Raw genomic sequence first — 13,673 nt, forward strand, 5'->3', positions numbered from 1 at the left:
GACAGAGCAAGACTCCATCTCAAAAAAAAAAAAAAAAAAAAAAAGAAAAAAAGCCTCTTTGGAAGAACAGCTAAATGAAACCTGGTGGAGATATGAAGAACAAAATCTAGAGAAAATTTTTTAGGAGGTGGATAGGGCCTCGGAGGCCTCCTAAAAGTTTTGCATCTCTTGGTTGAAACACACAGAGAACCTATACTCTCAGACGTGCACACACAGCACATGCACCCAATCTTCATGATCTTATAGTGAGTATGAAAGACTCAACTCCATGCAGAGTATTTAAGATAAGCCCATTAAGCCTGGTCTCCCTGGTGAAGATTTCTGACCAAACAGAAGAAATGTTGACTCCAACAAATGAATCAGAGTGAGATGCCCTCTCTGCCCCCACGGTCACAAGCCTTATGAGCAGCCATCTCCCTTAGACTGTAAGCTCCATCCACTCTTCAGTAATGTGGAGGGTTAAGAACCTGGGCTCATTCGTCAGACTTCCCCACACCCAACTTCTGGCTTCACCATTTCCCGGCTGTGTGAGCCTGGGCAAACTTCTGAATTCCAGCATCACAGCTATAAATGGTGATAATAAGAGGCCCTACAGCACTGGGAGTTTTATAAGGATTAAATGTGTGTTTAGTTATCTGACAATACTTGGCACAGAGAAAGCTCTCAAACTGCCAATTGATGATGATGATGGTGACAATGATGATGTCCCCTTCACTGCAACAGTTCCTGCGTGTGGTGCATAATAGTTCTTCAACAAATCTTTGCAGAAAGAGGGAAGGAAGATGATATTGGGCACACCAGTGAGGCCTAATTGAAGCCTTGATTTTGATGAGAAGCACTTAACTCTCTAGGTTTATGAAAGCCTGAATTTTAAAATATTTAAAGAAGAAGCATAAACTCGAATTTCTGTAACAGCCAGGCAGGTAACATAAAAGAATGAACTGGCATTTAGGGTCTAAGGCAAACTGGAGAGCCCTGGCCTGTTTCACGGGGGCAGTCACACTTGGCTCCAGAAGAATGTAGCCGCCCTTTGAGAAAAGCCAGAAATCCAGCTTTCCATGTGAAATAGACCAAGTCTTACAACAACTGAATCCATTTCTAAAAAAAAAATACCCCACGGGCCAAACAACACATTGCCTGCCAGTCCGATCATGGGCTGCCTTCTTGCCACCCTGCCTTAATGGAAGGAGCTCTGTATTTGTCTCTTTCTTTTTAAATGTTTATCAGTGGGCACAAGAGACATGAGCCCCTTGAAGTTACTCTCAGTTCCTGCTAGGATCAGAGAATGCTCATGGAGTGAGGTCTTTACTTCTTCATGGTTAATCCAACATATGCCCACCTAACAGGGGCTTCTTCCCTTCCCAAGGAATGCTACTAATAAGTATAGATTTTTAAAGCATAATTGTTTTGTGGCTGAAATAACAACAGTCTGAAAAAAAATCCTAACAACTTCCTCTAGAGCTGCTATTATGGCAATCTGGAGAGAGGCTGATTCCATAGTCCATGTAGCTTTGTTTTGTTTGGATGGAAAGTCTGGCATTTTACAAAAATGTGGAACACTTAGCAATGGAATGACTTTTCCATAACACCGATTATCGTACAGCAAGACACACATCCATATGTCTTTGAAATGAGATTTTTTAAAGAATTCTCTGCTTATTATACAAGACAAACCACCTCTGGTCTTTCCATATGAAGTTGATAGTTTTCTACAGGCTCACAAAAGCTGCCCTGGTTATGGTGCAGTACTCACAGTTAGGGAAAACCTCAACACAGATGGGGACCCAGATTCAAATTCCACTTTTTTCACTTACCAGCCAGCTTGTGACCTTGGGTAAGTTTCTGTTTCTCCATCTGCAAAAGAGGGGTCATGATATTCACCTCACAGGGTTATTGAGAATATCAAATAAAATAACATATATAATGATCCAAACTCATAATGGGTGTTCCCCATCAATATTGGTTGAATCTGAGTCTCTGTTCTCCTGGCACAAAATAGCACTCCTGTTTCTGACCGCGACATAACCCTCTGGCAATGTCATTAACCTTATTAAATTTGGCAGCTCTGTGGAAAACAAAAGGTCAAGAAAGCTGTCATTGTTTATATAAACTGTTCATTTTGTTGTCCACAGTGCTATGAAGACTAAAGGGTAGAGGGTTGGATGCTGCCACCCAGGGAGTAACCAGAGAGAAGGGAAGTGGCTGGAACAGAGCCTCAGGAGGACTGGTCTTTACAAGACAGACTGGGAAAGAGGAGGGCATAGAGAAGATGGAAAGGGAGCGATCAGAGAGAGGTGAGGGTGCCAGGAAAACACTGTTGCAGATGCCAGGGGAGGAGAGGGCTTCAAAATGGAGTGTGTGGCCCACAGTGTGATAGGGTCATGCTGAGAGGTGCCCTCTGAGCTATCAACAAGGAAGCGAGAGTAACTGAATGGAGTACAGAAGGAACAGAAAGCAGGCTTTGGTGAGTTCGGTCATGTACGTAAGCTGAAAATGTTATAACAAATGTAGACAGCGCTTCAAGAAGTTGAGCTCTGATGGGGAGGAGAGAGAAAAGATGAAAGAGGGAGGGTGCATGAGACAAGAGTTTTTTCAAGAAGGGAAGTGAGTTTTGATGGCAAGTAGCCAGTTGAAAGGGAGAGGTTGACAATGAAGAAGAAGGGGTGGATGAGAGAGAGAAGGAAACTCCAAGGAGGCAGGGTGGGTAGATAAATGAAGCAAGAATTGGATATTAATGCAAAACTAGAGCTTGGGAAAACATTAGATCTCATAAGAATCTGCCGAACCAGCTGATACTGACCCTCATGTTTAGACAGGGGATTTAGGGAGGGATTAAGAAGAGTAAGGAAGACTGAGGTAACTGAAATGCATGTGACAATCTATTGTTATTGGAGGGAAAATAGGAAAAGCTTCTCCTCCATCCTCTGAAGCTTTCTTGGAAATGAGCTTACAATAGGCAGATTAATAGGGAAAAAAAGGAATAAAATTTATTAATGTGTATGAAACTGAGCATGGTAGCTCACTCCTGTAGTCCCAACTACTCAGGAGGTTGAGAGGAGGATCGCTTGAGCCCAGGAGTTTGAGGCCGCAGTGAGCTATATTACACCACTGCACTTTAGCCTGGGCAGCAGAGGAAGACCCTACCTCTTAAAAATAAAATGGTACACAGGAGAAAATCATCAGAGAGTGGTTACCCCATAACCCAGGGAGGTCCAGCTTTTTCTGTACCTTTCTTCATAGGGAAAGGAAAAATGGAGGTTAAATGTGGCAATGTTGAAGAGTAGTAAATGATATTTAAGGGGAATGAATGGGCCCAATGCTCAGGCAGTGGAAAGTAAATAATTCTCTTTGGGAACTGAATGAGACCTGAGAACAGGCAATAGTTTGGGACAACGTTCATCTGAGCTCTGAGTGTGGTGTTTAATCTTCAGTCCCTTCCTCTGTGACATGAGTTTTGATCTTCTCTGGTTAATGAAATTTTAGGGGAGGGGACTGAAGGCAATTTTGTTCCTCTTTGGCAGGTCCAATTTCTAGGTAGGTAAGGGAACTTCAGAGAACAGCTTCATCCAGCATGTACTAGTCTCCAGTGGCCTTTGATTTGAAATATCAGCATACCAGGGTGCTGTATTTGGGGGTCACCCTCCCTGGACCCTTAAGTATTCAAGAAAGGATCTTTTAAAGCTCTTACCTTGTAGCCAAACATGAAAAAGTCCCCCTTCCCTCTTGTCTTAGAAGTCTGTCCTCTCTGTAGAGTGTTCTAGCAAACACAGGGCTCAGCCTCCTCATGCTCTGACTAGCACTATCAAATAGCCAAAGCACTTTCTTCAGGCTAGTAAGGTGACATGCAATTAAAATTTGGTTGGAAAGGCCACCTGGGATCTTATCAAATATCAGCCTTATTAAAGACCTCTCATTACAGTATAAAAGTTGGATAAAATATGTCAATGTAGGGGGCTCTGAGTGGAATCATCAGAGCCAGTGCTTTCCAGTCATAGAGTCGATGGAGTGCACTGGGATTTTAGATGCTGGTTATCACCAGAGTCTGTCTTTTTCCAAACATGGTAGATCCTAGGTCAATTTCTGCCTGGGATAAAATGTTTTCTATTAGAAACACATAATTACAAGTTTAAGCTAAATAAAAGCAGCAGGACGTGGTTTTACCTCTCAGGTAGAATTCTCCAAATAGTGGTAGTTGGGGTGGTTTTCATAATTGATTCTGTGAGTATTGGGCTTTCTGATTGGACCCAGAGATGATCAAGCCCAATTTTTTTAACCAGCCCTTTTCGTCTCCCAAACTATAAAACCATTAGCCATTCCCTCCAAAACACCTGCCAGTTTCCTGTGAGATCTGTTGTGAAGTTTGGGTGCCTCAGTCAGCACGAGAGTAGTAGGCTCTAGGCCTGGACATTGACCATTATGCTCTAACACACTGTGAAGAAAGGTGTGAGAAGCAGTAATAGCCTGCTCACCTGTCCACACCAAGAAACAACACAGCAAAAGCACAGCAGCTGGTTGTCATGAGGAGCCTCCTACCTCTGCCACTTTCTGCCTGCGTGGCCTTGAATGAGTTATAGTCTTGGCCTCAGTTTCCTCATGTGTAAAATGGCTCTTCCATCAAGGGGTTGTTGTGAGGATTAAGTACAACTGTGTGTACAAGTGCTTAGTGCAGTGCTTGCTACACATTGGTTCCCATTAACTGTAGCCGTTACTATAAAAATATACCACAAAGCATTAGGCTCAGCCAGGGCTATCACCATCTCGTGCCATATCAGTTAACTAATCATGCAAATATGTCCTGGTTCTTTTCACTTGTACTTGAAGGACACAATATCACATTTTATTGATATATACAATATTTTACATATGTATGGGATATGTATGATATTTTATTCCATGCATAGAATGTGCAGTGATCAAATCAGGGTGTTTAGGGTATCCATCACCTTGAGTATTTATCATTTCTATGTGTTAGGAACATTTCAAGTTTTTTTTTCTAGCTACTTTGAGATATACAATACATGGTTGCTAACTATAGCCACCCTACTCTGCTATGGAGCATGAGAACTTACACCTTCTATCTAACTGTACGTTAGTACCCATTAACTGGTTAATGGCCCTCTCCCACCCAGACACCCTTCCCAGCCTCTGGTATCTATCATCCTACTCCCTCCATGTGGTCAACTTCTTTAGCTCCCATATATGAGTGAAAATACATGATCTTTTTCTTTCTGTGCCTGGATTATTTCATTTAACATAATGACCTCCAGTTCCATCCATGTTAATGCAACTGACATGATTTCTTTTTTATGAAAGACATCATAAAATAGTATTATGTATATAATACCACATTTTCTTCATTCATTCATTCATCATTGATGGACACAGGTTGATTCCATAACTTTACCACTGCGAATAGTACTATAGTAAACACATGAGCATGCGAGTTCAGGTATCCCTTTGATATATTGATTTCATTTCCTTTGGATAGATACATAGTAGAAGGGTTGCTGGATCATGGTAGTTCTATTTTTAGTTTTTTGAGAAATCTCAATACTGTTTACCATAGTGGCTGTTCTAATCGGCATTCCCACCAACAGTGTATCAGAGTTCCCTTTTCTCCACATCCTCACCAGCATCTGTTATTTATTGCCTTTTTAATAATAGCCATTCTAACTAGAGTAAGATGATATCTCATTATGGTTTTGATTTGCATTTCCTTGATGATTAGTGATGTTGAGTTTTTTCATATACCTCTTGGCCGTTTGTATGTCTTATTTTGAGAAATGTCTATTCAGAAGGATATGATGTCACTTTTGACAGAGTTATTTACCTGCTCTGCCTATCCACCAACTCCTCCACCTAGCCATAGAGGAAGGCATTCAGGGAAGAGAGTTTTATTGTCATGAACTAGGAGTAGCCTTATAGTAGTTGACCCAGTCACCTAATCGTAGTCAAAGAAAGAAATGTATAAACCCATTATGCTGTAACTTTTAAAGAATCTTCCCAAAGTTTTTCTGGCCTGAAATTAATAACCATTTATATAGCAAGTCAACTCAATCCATTATATAGACCAACACTTTGCAAGTGATTGAAGACCAGTATAGAAAGTTACCTTGCTCTAAGTTAAAAACGTGATTGGTGTTTCTCAGATAGTTTTGTAGTCAGGATATTTATTTGATTACACTTGCTATCCATTGTTTTTAGGAAATTACTGTTTCAACCTTATGACAAAGAGCTTTGAGGCTGTGAAATAGAACAGATTTCCAAGTTACTTCTTTACAAGGTTCTAGGCTCCCCTTTGCTTATCCCCTTGGATCCTTTGCCAGGTTGGGCCAAATAATTTAATAAATTTATTTTAAATCGCAGGAGTCTTACTTTTTTGTGTATCAGATAACAAACAAAACCCTACACAATGTATAGTGCTCTCAGAGGAAGGGATTGAAGGAGGCTTTCAATGAGAGAATTATTTTTCCTCTGCCTCTCAATGTTTGAGTTAAAACTCTTTGTTTCTTGTCTGTCTTTCATAAGATTTTTTAACTCAGTTTTAAAAAACACAAAGGAGGCCGGGCGCGGTGGCTCAAGCCTGTAATCCCAGCACTTTGGGAGGCCGAGACGGGCGGATCACAAGGTCAGGAGATCGAGACCATCCTGGCGAACATGGTGAAACCCCGTCTCTACTAAAAAAAATACAAAAAACTAGCCGGGCGAGGTGGCGGGCGCCTGTAGTCCCAGCTACTCGGGAGGCTGAGGCAGGAGAATGGCGTAAACCCGGGAGGCGGAGCTTGCAGTGAGCTGAGATCCGGCCACTGCACTCCAGCCTGGGCGATAGAGCGAGACTCCGTCTCAAAAAAAAAAAAAAAAAAAAACACAAAGGAACACCTAAGACCTGTGAACAATGACCCGCCCCAGATTAGCTAGAGTTCATATCTTCAGAGAAGACAGATATTATAAAATGTTCTGTTAGGAACCCATTTCAGAAGAGTCTATGCCAAGTTCTTTAACAGAAATTCTAGAATGTTCAATGTGTGTTATGTTTTTAATTTTTAATGAAGACCATGTTATCTATTTGCAAGGATCTAGGTTTCCCTGCACAAAGGACCCAGCCTGGCAAAGGACTTTCAAAAGAGTCAGTTTGAAAAGTAATACCCTTATTCAATGAGGCTGTTGGCCACACAGAGAATTTATTTATTTTTTATTTTAATTAATACCTAATGGGGTACATGAGATGTTTTGATACAGTCATGCAATGCATAATAATCTCATTATGGAGAATGGGGTATCCATCCCCTCAAGCATTTATCCTTTGCATTGCAAACAACCCAGTTATGCTCTTTTAGTTATTTTATTATGATTATGATTATGATTAATTTTAGACAGAGTCTCGCTCTGTCACCAGGCTGGAGTGCAGTGGCGCAATCTCAGCTCACTGCAACCTCTGCCTCCTGGGTTCAAGCAATTCTCCTGCCTCAGTCTCCCGAGTAGGTAGGACTACAGGTGCACACCACCATGCCCAGCTATTTGTATTTTTAGTAGAGATGGGGTTTCACCTTATTGGCCAGGATGGTCTCCATCTCTTGACTTTGTGATCCACCTGCCTCGGCCTCCCAAAGTGCTGGGATTACAGGCATGAACCACTGTACCTGACTCTTTTAGTTATTTTTAAATGTACAATTAAATTATTGTTGACTATAGTCACCCTGTTGTGCTATCAAATAATAGGTCTTATTCATTTTTGTATTTTTTTGTACCTATAAACCATCCCCACCTGTCCCCTAATCCCCCACTACCCTTCTTAGGAATTTCTCAAATTCCTTCTTTAGAATTGCTACTGGAGGCTTCAGAAGGTATCTCAAATATCCTAAAAAATGGGAAGTCTGTGTCCTTTTAAATGAGTCTGATTTTGGATATAGCCATTTGGAACTATATTTAGTAAATTATATACCTATTCAAATTTGGTGACAGAAATTTTGGTCAAAAACAAGATTATAAAAGAAAACATGAGGGCAAATCTTCATGCCCTTGGATTTGGCAATGGCTTCTTTAATATGACACCAAAAGACAGGCAGTAAGAGGAAAATAGATAAAATGGTCTCCATTACAATTGAAAACTTCTATGTGTCAACCTTGGATTTGGCAAATTTTTTTTTTTAACATGACACCAAAAGTCAGGCAATATGAGAAAAATGGCTAAAATGGTCTTCATTAAAATTACAAACTTTTGTGCATCAAAGAACACTATCAACAGGTGAAAAGACAGCCTATGGAATGGAAGAAAATATTTTAAATTATATACTTGATATATGTGCAGATTATCGAAAATATATAAATAACTCCTTCAACTCAACAATAAAAACAAACAAAAGCAAACAAAAAAAAAAAAAACCCCACTTCAAAAATGGGCAAAGGACTTGAATAGACATTTCTGTAAAGAAGATATACTAACAAACAGCCTTTGTTGGTCACATGCTTGTCAACAAGCACATGAAAAGGTCATTAGAAATTAGGGAAACCATTAGCATCAGCATCACTATCAGGAGTCATTAGGGAAATGCAAATCAAAATCACAGTGAGATACCACTCCTCACTTACTTGGATGGCCACAATTTTTAAAAGGCAGGAAAATAACAATTGTAGGAGAGAATTTGGAGAAATTGGAACCTTCACACATTGCTGGTAGGAATGTAAAATGGTGCAAACACTGTGGAAAATAGTTTGGCAGTCCTTCAAAACGTTAAACTTAGAATTACTGCATGACCCAGCAATTCTGCTCCTAGGTATATGTATACCCAAAATAAGTGGAAACAGGGACTCAGATACTAGAATACAAGTGTTCATTATAATAAGCAAAAGATGGAAACAACCCAAGTGTCTCTCCATGGATGAAAGGATAAACAAATTGCATTCTCTCTATACAATGGAATGTTATTCAACCTTAAAAGGAATGAAGTTCTGGGCCGGGTGCGGGTGGCTCACACCTGTAATCCCAGCACTTTGGGAGGCCAAGGTGGGCGGATCACCTGAGGGCGGGAGTTCAAGACCAGCCTGACCAACATGGGGAAACCCCATCTCTACTAAAAATACAAAATTAGCCCGGCGTGGTGGCACATGCCTGTAATCTCAGCTACTCAGGAGGCTCAGCAGGAGAATCATTTGAACCCAGGAGGCAGAGGTTGCGTGAGCCAAGATCACGCCATTGCACTCCAGCCTGGGCAACAAGAGCAAAACTCTGTCTCAAAAAAAAAAAAAGGAAAAAAGGAATGAAGTTCTGATCCACACTACAACATGGATGAACCTTGAAAACATGCTTAGTGAAACAAGCTAGACAAAAAAAGGACAAATATTGTATGATTCCACCTATATGAAGTACTGAGAATAAGCAAATTCATAAAGATAGAACATGGATTAGAGGTTCTATCTAATTGATGGGGTAAGTAGGGTGGGGTAAGGAAAGGAAAGGAATTGGGAGTTATTGTTTAATGGATATCAAGTTTTTGTATAGACTTATGAAAGGATTTTTAAAATAGTGGTGATGGTTGCACAACACTGTAAATATAAATAATGCCACTGAAGTGTACACTTAATAGTTAAAATTGTACACTCTGTATATAACATTTTCATGCTATTCAGCAATGAATATAAAATATCATATTTTGTTATTAAGCATTAGCATAAAATTAAGCATATTTTAGTTATACATATTTTACCACAATAAAAAATTTAAAATTTACAACAGTTAAAATTATATTTAGACTGGGTGCAGTGGCTCATGCCTATAATCCCAGCACTTTGGGATGCCAAGGCAGAAGGATCTCTTGATGCCAAGACCAGCCTGGGCAACAGTTTTAGTGAAACCCTGTCTCTACAAAAAATAAAAATAAATTTTAAAAATTTGTAAATTATACTTAAGAAATCTGGCAGCCCTTCCTTTCCTTTTCTGGACAAATGCATTGTTGAAATAGTCAAATGGAAATGGATTTTGTATCAAATTAAACTTTATGTCAGTATTTTAAAACGTACAAAAACAAGATTATTAGAAAGTAGTTAGACAGCTCTTTCATGCCTCCTTCTGAGGGTAAAGCCCTTTTCTGGTGTAACAAGAAATAAAAGAGGGAAAATGGATAGATTCTGCTGTTCAAAAGAATGTAGAACTCAGAGTTAACAATTGAATTTGGTCCAATTGCATGGTTCACATCCGATGAAAGGAAATTAGATAGCTTGTGCTTTGTCAACTCACGTTGACATTAACACTTAGGGTTGGTAAGTCTTTCCAAATATTGTCAGGAACCCTTCTTCCCTTCTAATACTTGGATATGCAGTTGCTTCGTTAGGTGCTACCAGAGTTGTACAGGTAATGTGGGTCCTCACGGGGATCCCTCCTAAGCTAAAGCATTGCAAACGATGGCTCATGTGCAACCCCGGTTCTCTTCCAGAGCACAGGAAGCTTGGAAACATGACTGTGACGGTGAAGAAGACTGTCCCCTCTCCCGAGGCCGTGCAGATCCTCTACCAGCGGATGAGATACGAGTACGAGTTTTACCACTACGTCAAAGAGCAGTTCCACCTGCTGAAGCGCAAGTTTGGACTTAAGTCTCACGTCAGCAAGCCCCCCCTAAGGCCACACTTCTTTATCCCAACTCCACTGGAGACTGAGGAGCCAATCGACGATGAAGAACAGGATGATGAAAAGTGGCTGGAAGATATTTATAAGAGGTGATGTGACTGTGTTGCCTCCATGGCTTTATCTCCCTTTTCCATAAAGTTCTTTGTTTTGGGGAAGTAAAATCCTTAAGGAACTAAATTAATGCTTGGGTGCATTAAAAAGAACAAAACATTCCCACACGTTGGGGTCATTGGGAGATGCCCGGTTTTGCGGGTTTTATTTGTTTAATTTTATTCTGTGTTTTCTCTTGGCTCTTTGAGTCTTTCCTGGGTACACTAGATGGCTCCATCCCAAGGCATCTTGTCATAAAACAGCTTTCCCCCTACCCCATATGATGGGAAAAGGGGGAGAAATATAGCCCCTAGCCTAATAACTTATCATTTGTAAAATGACTTATAAAAATATTACCTCAATGGTAGGAGACATCCAGATTTGTATATTTCAGTAGAAACACAAACCACTTCAGAGACCAGGGAATCTCCTCTGGAAGGATCTAAGAGAAGGTAAGACAGATTAGGACATCAAAAGGGAGGATGGAGTCAGGTGCCATGGCTCAAGCCTGTAATACGAAGCCAAGGTGGGAGGATCACTTGAGCCCAGGATTTTGAGGTGGCAGTGAGCTGTGATCATTCCAACCTGGATGACAGAGTGAGACTCTGTCTCAATTAAATTTTTTTTTTTTAAAGGAGGAGGATCTCCCTGGGTAAGTGGTTTCTACCCGCATGGGTAGAGTTCTGCCTCTGGTCCTTCTCAGGGGGCACTTTCACCAAGAGCAGTGCCGTTATCTCTGGAAGAGCAAGTCAGCTTGTGCCATGTCCCCAACCAATCCCCAGCCTGGAGTACCTTTCAAGGTCAAAATGCATGACCAGCTCCATTGAAACATTCCATTTCGAAGCACCATGCTGACAGATATCAAAGTAGTCTAGCAGGGAAAATAATTTGTTTGCTGTCTAAGGAAGAATGTAGACAAGACAGATAAATCTGAAGGTCATGTGGCATCAGGGAAAGGGCATGGCTGTGTCCTTTGCACCCAATATGAAACATCTTCTCCCAATATTGCTTTAAATGGAAGTTCCAGGAACCAATTTAGCTCAGGCATTTGACTCCTACAGCAGAAGTTCTGAGCCTGACCACAGATGGTGTGTAATCTATCAAACACACTTCTGGCCAAGTTGGGTCCCATAGGACCCGGTACTATGTACTATCGTAACTTCTAGTCCCCTAAGAGGTACCTGTTTTCAGTAAAAAGGGGTCCTGAGTTCTGTGCAGGTGACAGAGCTACCCGAGAACTACCTGAGTTCCGTGCAGGTAGAGTCCCCTTTCTTATGGGACCTGTGTGCTCCTGAGCACACCTCAACTCTTACTTGAGACATCAAAATAGAAGCAGCAAGAGCTTTTGGGGCAGAGACTGCTTGGCCAGCTTTGTAAGTAAGTGGCTGCCTCCAATGTAATGTGACTAGATATTGGGCAGTCTCACTGTCCTAAGGTATGTCTTCTTGCCACCTCCCACTGCCCCTCCCCTGCCACCTATCAACAATGCCTTGGTTCAGTCATTAGAAATCTGTTCCTTTGAGTTCTGAAATATTTTCACCTTAAAGAAATCCTGAAAATACACATTCTCCTGGGGAGACAATAAACAGCTAGCTGAGAAGCCGAGGTTCAGTGGTGGCAGCAGGAAGGATACTTGCAACAAATTTTGTCTATTTCATATTTGTCCCCTAGAGCCAGCCCTAGCAAATGTGTGAGTTGGGAGTAGTTAATAGTAAATAAGACTCTGACTTTACACAAGCTACACATTTTCTACTTTTCATAAACCACCAAGTCTCTCTAGAATTTTTTCTTCCTTCACTAAAATTGGACGGTAGCCAAGATATAAAGCAAGTCATTTGGAACCTGCCAAGTGAGCACTAAAGCTACTTTATCATGAGATGTGTGTTAAGAAGGCTCCAGCCCACAGGAGTCCAGGGAGGGCAGGGACCGCAGAGGCATGGAGTTCAGCACTTGGCCGCTCATGGGCCTTCTTTCTGCCTCAGAGGATGGGGGCAGAGAAGCAATTAGGGGAAATGTTCTTAGAGGAGGAAATATCCTTTGTCCTGTTCAGAGAGACCAGGGCCCTACCGTTAGGCATACTTTCAAAAGCAACCTGGAGAACAGCTATCATATTCAAAACCAGTACAAGAACTGCTGCCTGGTACTCTGTGAGTCATTTCTATGAAATTCCATATAAAGAATGATGATTAGTTTACACACTGTGCAATCTCGCAATCTGAAAATAAAGTTGAGTTGGCTGTGTTTTCTCTGCTCTTGTCAGAACCTTGAGGCAATTGGTCGTTCAAAAACATTCATCCTCTTACTGCAAGTTTACCTGGGTACTGTTACCTGTGTGTTCAAAGGCATTTATTTTCAGCAGTGATCATTATAACTTCACAACAAAAGATGGTGATGGATTTACTTACAGGGTCTTAATGTTATTTTGTCCCAACCAACACCCTCTAGGTCCTAAAAGTCAAGATACTTCATCAGTGTATTTGGCAAACGTGACAACATTTTTTTTGGCCCTGGGCCCAACAGTTTGTACTTCATGAAGCATATTGTACATTTTACATAGTTTAATTTAAAAAAATACCTTTTAAGCTAGTTGATCTTTGACTGTCTTATTTATTATAACCTTTCAGCACATTCCAAGGTTTTAGTTACTCAGGAAGGAGTCAATTAAAATGATTTTATTTTGGTCTGATGGATGTTTTTTAAAAGGAAAATTATTATTATGAACCTTCAGCCTACTTTCTTGAGTGCCGTAAAAGTGCTTGTAAATCTTTTTTTTTTTTTTAAGAAGAAAAAATGGTGTTTGACATTGATGGAAATTCAAAAATATATATGGAACTGAAACATTAACTTAGCTAAAATAAAAGCAATCTGTGTTTGAGATGAAGCGTTCCTTAACTTATTCATCATTCATATAAATACATAAATATAAATAAGTTGACATATTTTTTCCATCCTGTTGACAGCT

The 13,673-nt window shown here is 40.6% G+C and overlaps 1 protein-coding gene across 1 annotated transcript in view; it reads left to right on the forward strand.

Annotated features, from left to right (window-relative positions):
• Positions 1 to 12,952, forward strand: part of UST (uronyl 2-sulfotransferase) — a 322,653-nt gene extending 309,701 nt beyond the window's left edge. Inside the window, exon 8 of the mRNA XM_030929285.1 lies at positions 10,431 to 12,952. Coding sequence (XP_030785145.1) covers positions 10,431 to 10,714 — 284 coding nt within the window. The 3' untranslated portion in view covers positions 10,715 to 12,952. The remainder of the gene's footprint in view (positions 1 to 10,430) is intronic.
• Positions 12,953 to 13,673: the final 721 nt, after the last annotated feature.

Source organism: Rhinopithecus roxellana, chromosome 4 (genome assembly GCF_007565055.1).
Source record: "Rhinopithecus roxellana isolate Shanxi Qingling chromosome 4, ASM756505v1, whole genome shotgun sequence".
In the NCBI taxonomy this organism is placed as follows: Eukaryota; Metazoa; Chordata; class Mammalia; order Primates; family Cercopithecidae; genus Rhinopithecus; species Rhinopithecus roxellana.